The sequence below is a fragment of the Salmo trutta genome, chromosome 14 (assembly GCF_901001165.1).
Source record: "Salmo trutta chromosome 14, fSalTru1.1, whole genome shotgun sequence".
Lineage (NCBI taxonomy): Eukaryota > Metazoa > Chordata > Actinopteri > Salmoniformes > Salmonidae > Salmo > Salmo trutta.
Window position 1 is genome coordinate 46,103,202 of NC_042970.1, and position 9,228 is coordinate 46,112,429.

A 9,228-nucleotide genomic window follows, 5' to 3' on the forward strand; every position below is an offset into this window, starting at 1 on the left:
AAACAGCAAAGGGATCATGTCCCTATCCACATTGACGGGACCGTAGTGGAGAAGGTGAAAAGCTTCAAGTTCCTCGGCGTACACATCACTGACAATCTGAAATGGTCCACCCACACAGACAGAGTGGTGAAGAATGCTCAACAGTGCCTCTTCAACCTCAGGAGGCTGAAGAAATTCGGCTTGGCCCCTAAAGCCCTCACAAACTTTTATAGATGCATAATTGAGAACATCCTGTCGGGCTGTATCACTGCCTGGTACGGCAACTGCACCGCTCGCAACCGCAGGGCTCTCCAGAGGGTTGTGCGGTCTGCCCAACGCATCACCGGGGGCACACTGCCTGCCCTCTAGGAGACCTATAGCACCCGATGTCACAGGAAGGCCAAAAAGATGATCAAGGACATCAACCACTCGAGGCACGGCCTGTTTACCCTGCTACCATCCAGAATGTGAGGTCAGTACAATTGCATCAAAGCTGGGACCGAGAGACTGAAACACAGCTTCTATCTCAAGGCCATCAGACTGTTAAATAGCCATAACTAGCAGGCTACCACCCGGTTACTCAACCCTGCACCTTAGAGGCTTCTGACCTATTTAGAAAGACATTGAATCACTCGTCACTTTATTAATGGAACACTAGTCACTTTAATAATGTTAACCTACTGATTTACTCATTTCATATGTATATACTGTATTCTATTCTACTGTATTTTAGTCAATGCCACTCCGACATTGCTCGTCCTAATATTTATATATTTCTTACTTCCATTCTTTTACATTTAGATTTGTGTTTATTGTTGTGAATTGTTAGATACTACTGCACTGTTTGAGCTAGGAACGCATGCATTTCGCTACATCCGCAATAACATCTGCTAAGTATGTGTAGGTGACCAATAAAATGTGATTTGATTTGCTAAATTTAGTAATGAATATTTTGGCAAAATGTGTTTAAATGTACCGGTTATCAGAATTATCGGCTAGAGATTACATGCAGTAGTTTGCAGGGATTTGTAGTCTTGCATGATGTCTATTTTGATGCAAATTAGCATTATCGATGAATGCTAGAAAAACGATTGGAACCATTTCCCTGTTTGACCTCTAGGTTTTATGGGTATTATGACACCTCCACTGTGGGGCTCTATTGGATTTGATACCAGCAATCTTCCTGTTGCCAGCATACTTCCCGTCAGACCCGAGATTTGAACTGAAAACCCTCTGGTTGCTGGCTCACTTCTCTAATTGCTAGGCTACCTGCCATTGGGCTACCTATCGTCATTATACTGTATTATCATTATATTATAGGCCTATATTGTGTTTTGCTGATAAGCACATACTTAGAGTTTAGTCAAGGAGGATTTATTTCACATTCCCGTAGGACTACTACACCCATTCTGACTTACAACTTCAGGAAACAGACAGAACTGGTGGGAGTTTGAAAGGAGAGAGAGTGCGCGCGATGGTGTGATCACATTGGTTAGATCTGTCATTCTCATTGAAAGCAAGTCTAAGAAACGGTAGATCTGTTTCTCTTTGTGCGCTATTTACATTTACATTTAACATTTAAGTCATTTAGCAGACGCTCTTATCCAGAGCGACTTACAAATTGGTGCATATTTCTATGCTTTCTGTTCTTAAGTTTTGTTTTTGCATCTTTTACTTTCAGCTTTGTACACCAGCTTCGAACAGCTGAAAATCTAATATTTTTGGTTATGGAAAAGATATTACATGGTACAATGATTCTCTAGATTCTACTTGCTTGTTTTGTCACATATGTTGGACGTGCGCTGACAATATAGTTGTTATTTGTCCAATGATTTATTGCTTGCCTTGAACATATACTGTAATAAAAATACAATTAAAATAAACATATTTTCCCTAATCGAAAATACATCAACCCCCTACAAATATGTCCATTTATTAATCCACATAAGAATTGACACGAGACGCGCATAGCCTGCATGCAGCTTACAGTAGGCTACTTGAACTGGCAACAGTCTAAGGTACGGTACTGTATTGCAGGGGTGCTCAAACATTTTGGGGCCGGAGACCCCTTTTGTGAAGCTAATTCATCAGGGACCCACTCATAACCAGAACACAACTTGAGTGAGATAAAAAAAAAAAAATAGTGTACAAGGTGTTTTACTATGACTATGACTTCAGTGCATAGCCGGACGAACCAAGTCTCAGGCCCTGGGAAGGAACATTTTAAAGGTCCGCCTCCTGGCATCAGAGAGAAAATCTTGCTGTTTTCGAGCTAATTCCCCGCAATTCTACACATTTTGTCTTGGAGCAGAGATTTTTAGTTGTTGTAGCTTTGAAGCTAATACTCTGCAATCGTACATATCTTGCCATGAGGTAGAGAGAAAACTTAGCAGTTTTAAAGCTTAAAGTACAGTGCATTTATGTTAAATTTGTTTAACTACAAACAGTATTATATTTTAGTCATTTAGCACACGCTCTTATCCAGAGCAACTTACAGGAGAAATTAGGGTTACTTTTCTTGCTCAAGGACACAGACAGATTGTTCACCTAGTCGGCTCAGGGATCCAAACCAGCAACCTTTCAGTTACTGGCCAAATACTCTTAACCGCTAGGCTACCTGCCACCAAGTATTGAGTTGAAAAATGTGTACTGAGTGCTGTGGATGCAAATATCCCTGTGAGGCTCCCACTCCCAGGCCAATGTTTATGGAGGAACAAAGTACTCAAAATGAAAAATAAAAATAAATGAATATATAAATGAATAAGTAAATCATTCTAGCCAATGACAAGGCAGATACGAGCTTGAAAAAAATATATATATATTTTACGTTTCTGAAATGCCTCGTGGTCCACTAATATCAGTGCATTCGCGACAACCTAACCATTAACTTATATTCGATCAAATAAGCTTCACGTAGCAAATTAGCAAATACATTTTTTGTACAATAACCAGGTTTCCATCCAACCTTTTTATGCGAGTAAAGTAATGTACATGTCAGATAAAAATGTCATGACAGGCCTGATGGAAACAGCACAGTTTTTGGTAAACTTTCCAAATGGCGACAAAACAAAATACGCTAGACAAGACGAGATCTTTTATGTCAGCCAAATTAATTATGCCTTTATGTGCAAATATTGATATAATAACCATCATTTACGAAATAAACTTGGAGTCACGCGATGATATGGTGTGTGGTCCTCCCACTACAACTCAAAACCATGCTGTTTATTAGGCTACAGATGAAATACACTGAGTATACCAGACGTTAGGAATTTGTCCAGTTATTTTTACCTTTATTACACTAGGCAAGTCAGTTAAGAACAAATTCTTATTTTCAATGACAGCCTAGGAACAGTGGGTTAACTGCCTTGTTCAGGGGCAGAACAACAGATTTGTACCTTGTCAGCGCAGGGATTCAAACTTGCAACCTTGCGGTTACTAGTCCAACGCTCTAACCACTAGGCTACCCTACTACAAGGTGTCAAAAGCATTCCACAGGCCCATGTTGATTCCAATGCTTCCCACAGTTGTGTCAAGTTGGCTGGATGTCCTTTGGGTGGTAGACCATTCTTGATACACACAGGAAACTGTTGAGTGTGAAAAACCCAGCAGCGTTGCAGTTCATGACACAAACCGGTGTGCCTGGCACCTACTACCATACCCCGTTCAAAGGCACTTAAATATTTTGTCTTGCCCATTCACCCTCTGAATGGCACACATAAACAATCCATGTCTCAATCATCTCAAGGCTTAAAAATCCTTCTTTAACCTGTCTCCTCCCCTTCATCTATACTGATTGACGTTGATTTAACATGTGACATCAATAAGAGGTCATAGCTTTCACATGGATTCACCTGGTCAGTCCACAGTGTGTCATGGAAGGAGGAGTTGTTCTTAATGTTTTGTACACTCAGTGGAAGTTATGATGAACTTCACAGGGTGGTGAAAGTGCACGGCGATCTTGATGCTCCTTTCCAATAACTGTTGAGTGTCTTATTCTGGTGACATGATGATCGGTGCTTGACTGCCGTTTGACAAATTAAAATATTCTCTCTCATCCATAATAATCTCATTATGTAGACTAGCATACCCGCACTGTATGTGCGAGCTGTTGGCTAGAGAGCACGTGCCAAGACCAGAGTAGGCACATTTGCTATTTAAAGCAACAGTTTTTATGACAAAACTATAAGTAGATTTGAAAATGCAATGGAAACATATTGAACTTTAGATTTTTATTTGGTTCATGAAAACTTAAGAGAAACATAAAATGTTGTGTGCACTAAGTCATCATACATTTCTATCTGCAACAAGTCCATTTGTTGGAGCCCTACTGGTGGGAAAATGTGCATATTTTGTTTGCGCATTCTAGAACATTCTCATGAAAATCTGTCGCCAATTGGATGGAAACCTAGCTTTTGTGGTCTTATTTTTGTGAACAGATTTTGGGTGGAGTAAACCCTCTCACTTCGCCTCTTCCTCTCTGTGTATTTCCGAATGTCATGGCCTTTTTCATTTTATGGCCACTCTATCCATAATCACAAGGGATATGTCAATCAATGCAAGTAAGGAGACCGATTTTCGGGAAGTCTCATGACAAACACCGCTGTAGCTCGGTTGTGACTAGTGGGAGTACAGCTACAACCGGAAGTGACTTTTTGTATCTGGTTAGGAGAGCAATTTAGCTACCCTTTTCCTAACCTTAACCTAAGTCTCCTAACCAGCCACGTTAATTGTCCTAACCTACTGCTAAAGTTCTCCTAACCTGCTATGAAAAAGTAACTTCCAGTCATAGCTGTACTCCCTCTAGTCAGCCACCTTCCAGCAAAAAAACAGATATCTCTATCTTAAACAGAGATTTTGATGGGGATTTTTTTAATGATGCTAATTAGATTCCCACGTGGGTGCGGACATCGTCTTCAGGGTGTAACAAGTAGAAGCTAAAAGCTCATGCTAACAGCTCTTAACACCTTGTCATCATTCTCAACCCCCAGGTCAGTTCAGCAGTCAATCAGGCTGCTCCAAACCTTTATTTACGTAGTATCACTGCAGTCCTTGGGATTAGTTCATACATTTGAAAAACATCTTAATTTGTATTTTATTTTATTTATTTCACCTTTATTTAACCAGGTAGGCCAGTTGAGACCAAGTTCTCATTTACAACTGCGACCTGGCCAAGATAAAGCAAAGCAGTGCGACAAAAAACGACAACACAGAGTTACACATGGGATAAACAAAAGTACAGTCAATAACAAAATAGAAAAATCTATATACAGTGTGTGCAAATGGAGTAAGGAGGTAAGGCAATAAATAGGGCATAGTAGCGAAGTAATTACAATTTAGCAAATTAAGACTGGAGTGATAGATGTGCAGATGATAATGTGCAAGTAGAAATACTGGTGTGCAAAAAAGTAATTAAAAAACCATATGGGGATGAGGTAGGTAGTTGGATGGGCAATTTACAGATGGGCTATGTATAGCTGCAGCGATTGGTAAGCTGCTCAGATAGCTGATGCTTAAAGTTAGTGAGGGAGATATAAGTCTCCAACTTCAGCGATTTTTGCAATTCGTTCCAGTCATTGGCAGCAGAGAACTGGAAGGAAAGGTGGCCAAAGCAGGTGTTGGCTTTGGGGATGACCAGTGAGATATACCTGCTGGAGCACGTGCTACGGGTGGGTGTTGCTATGGTGACCAGTGAGCTGAGATAAGGCAGAGCTTTACCTAGAAAATACTTATAGATGACCTGGAGCCAGTGGGTCTGGCGATGAATATGTAGCGAGGGCCAGCCGACGAGAGAATACAGGTCGCAGTGGTGGGTGGTATATGGGGCTTTGGTGACAAAACTGATGGCACTGTGATAGACAGCATCCAGTTTGCTGAGTAGAGTGTTGGAGGCTATTTTGTAAATGACATGGCCAAAGTCGAGGATCGGTAGGATAGTCAGTTTTACGAAGGTATGTTTGGCAGCGTGAGTGAAGGAGGCTTTGTTGCGAAATAGGAAGCTGATTCTAGATTTAATTTTGGATTGAAGATGCTTAATATGAGTCTGGAAGGAGAGTTTACAGTCTAGCCAGACACCTAGGTATTTGTAGTTGTCCACATATTCTAAGTCAGAACCGTTCAGAGTAGTGATGCTAGTCGGGCGGGCAAGTGCGGGCAGCAATCGGTTGATGAGCATGCATTTAGTTTTACTTGCATTTAAGACCCGTTGGAGGCCACAGAAGGAGAGTTGTATGGTTAGTTAACACAGTGTCCAAAGAAGGGCCAGAAGTATACAGAATGGTGTCGTCTGAGTAGAAGTGGATCAGAGAATCACCAGCCGCAAGAGCAACATCATTGATGTATACAGAGAAAAGAGTTGACCCGAGAATTGAACCCTGTGGCACCCCCATAGAGACTGCCAGAGGTCCAGACAACAGGCCCTCCGATTTAACACACTGTACTCTATCTGAGAAGTAGTTGGTGAACCAGGCGAGGCAGTCATTTGAGAAACCAAGGCTGTTGAGTCTGCAAATAAGTTCCTAACTTCCCTGAGAAGTTGCATATCGCAGGGGCTAGTCGATGCTAATGCAATACGCCACAGGATGTTTTTGTGCTGGTCAAGGGCAGTCAGGTCTGGAGTGAACCAAGGGCTATATCTGTTCCTGGTTCAACATTTTTTGAATGGAGCACGCTTATTTAAGATGGTGAGGAAAGCACTTTTAAAGAAACTGCGTTCTAATACTCAACGTAGAAGGATTTGTCTTAATGTACAGTATATGAAAGTGACGCTATGAAAAGGATTATTTCACCTTATCAAGCTCACTGTGACTGACAAATCACTGCCTATTACTGTGATTAAAAAGAGCATATGAAACATTGTTTTCATGAGGCCTACCTGAGCACCTTCCTTTAAGCACCTCTGTTTGAACACCTCTCCTGTCCTTGATCCATACCACATACAGCCATTTGCGGATCTTTTCAGTGTCCATGTGAAAGATAGTTATTGCGAGGATGGAACATTTGTTAACTTCAAAAAATGTTTTTAACACCCATGTGAAATGAAGGCCTGCAAAGCTTACAGATTTAAGTCTAATAGCATGATATGAAAGTAGACAAACATCAGAGTGTGCGATATGAAGGTATAGTCAGGGGACATTCTGAACCTTGTTTGAAGTCAGTAGGTCACATGATCAAGGAGCTATTACAATTCTACATTTTGAAAACTTCATGTAAAATCTTGTGAGATGGAAATGGACAAACTAAAGGGTGTGCAATATAGAAGGGTAGTCAGTGGACATTCTGAACCTTGTTTTGAGTTCAGTAGGTCATATTACCAATGAGCTATTGAAATTCAAAAATTTCAATAAATAATTTAAAATGGTGCGAGATGTAAATCGAAAGAATATAAATGTGTGCAATGTGTGTCTATGCCATCGGGTTAGCTAGAACCAGTTTTGAAAGTTTTAGGAGTAATGGTTAAATAGCTATTGAAATTTGAAACATTTGATTTGTCACTATGTTGACGGTCTCTAACTGCTGTTGGTGGACGTAAGGAAGACTACAGTCGAATATCCAACCTGAAACTGTTTTTACCTCGATTTGGGAAGAACGAAAGCGGGGATGATTACAATGAATGTTTTAAGACCAAAGACTGTGCGGGTTATTTTGGATGATCTGTCCCGGACCGAAGGTGAGCCCGTGTATTTCTCAGTTGCCAGTGATGCCTCAAACAAGGGAAATAGAAAAATGTTTCCAGTGTGCGTGAGATATTTCTCTGTGTCTGATGGAGTGCGGTGCAAGTTACTTGACGTTCATGAAGACAGTGATGAAACTGAAAATGGCTGATGAACTGTCTGGAAAAGCGTGAACTGGATATTAGACACATCACAGCATATGCAGCAGATAATGCAAATGTCAACTTTGGAAAACACCACTCCGTTTACCAGTTATTGAGCAGTGCCAACAATCGCATTCTGAAAGCTAATTGCCCAGCTCACATAGCTCATAATGCCTGCAAGCACGCCTGCGATCAGCTGTCAGTGGATATTGAGACAATGTTTTAAAGATCTACAGCCACTTCTCAGTATCTGCTTCCCTAAAAGAGGAACTGCGTGCATGTGTTGCCTTTGTTGACATTGAGTGGCGTGAAATTCTGCGACATGTTTGCACTAGATGGCTCTCTCTTCAACCAGCTGTCGATCGTCTCCTGCAAAGCTGGCCAGCTCTTACTTCATACCTCAGGTCCCTTGGGGAGACCTGTCCTGTGGCACTGAAGAGTATTTTTGAGTATGAAGGAAAAACGGAAGCCGCTGAGATTTATCTGTGGTTTTTCCATAATTAGATTCCCATAAAAAGCTGGAGGAAACAACGCTCTGCATCACAGATGTTTACGAGGAAGTCCAAATTCAAAATGAAGATGCTTCAGCGGAAACAGGAAAGCTTTTTTGGATACCAGACCAAGCAAAGCAGCTGTAAGCGCAAAGGTCCACGCATCAACAGGACTTTGAAGTTCTATGACACTTTCAGTACATACATTGACAAGTGGTTTGATTCTCACCAGAAGATGTAACGTTGAAACTGAAACCAATCGGCCTCTATGAGGAGCTCTCCTTCACTGACCTGGAGCAGGTGGTGGTTTCCCTCAAAATGACAGAGACAGTCAGTATGGACCAACTCTATGAAGAGTTTTGTGCTAGCCGGGAGGAAATACAGAAAGCCAGACAGGATACCACAAAATCCACCAGTGAGAAGTGGGTGGCAGTTTTCCAAAACCTAGATAAAGCCAACTTGATCAACATGTTCAGGATTGTCTCATTTGTCCTCAGTGTGCCAGGCTCAAATGCCTTTGTAGAGAGGATTTTCTCTCTGATGACCATTAAATGGTCAGACTCAAGAAACGGATGCAGCACAGAGCTGATCAAAAATGACCTTCAAATATCTGTGAACTGTGACTTGTCATGTAAGGACTTCTCTCTGGCTATGCAAATGGACTGCTTGAAACTGTCAAAGAGTAGCAAAAAAATATCCATGGAAAAAGTAGACTTGGTGAGTGACTCATGCCCCTCTTTTCCTCTTTTGCATTTGAAATGTTTTTTTTTTGTTGCTGTAAAGGTCCAAATTGTGATTTCTTTGATAATTTATTTTGAGGTTTATTCACATAAGTTTACATGATGATACAGTTTTAGTAAAGCTATAGACTAAATGGAATATAAAAATGTTTTGCCTTTCCAATTTAATAAGAATATACACTGTATTCATTCCCACAACACC

General features: G+C 41.0%; 1 protein-coding gene across 2 annotated transcripts in view; it reads left to right on the forward strand.

Annotated features, from left to right (window-relative positions):
- The window catches only part of cacna2d2b (calcium channel, voltage-dependent, alpha 2/delta subunit 2b), an 80,908-nt gene that overhangs the window by 16,591 nt on the left and 55,089 nt on the right, over positions 1-9,228 (forward strand). Inside the window, exon 1 of one of the 2 annotated variants that reach the window (XM_029776127.1) lies at positions 8,530-9,003. The exons of the other annotated variant lie outside the window; for it this stretch is intronic. Coding sequence (XP_029631987.1) covers positions 8,605-9,003 — 399 coding nt within the window. The 5' untranslated portion in view covers positions 8,530-8,604. Of the gene's footprint in view, positions 1-8,529; positions 9,004-9,228 lie in introns of those variants that run through there. 2 annotated transcript variants of the gene reach the window in all.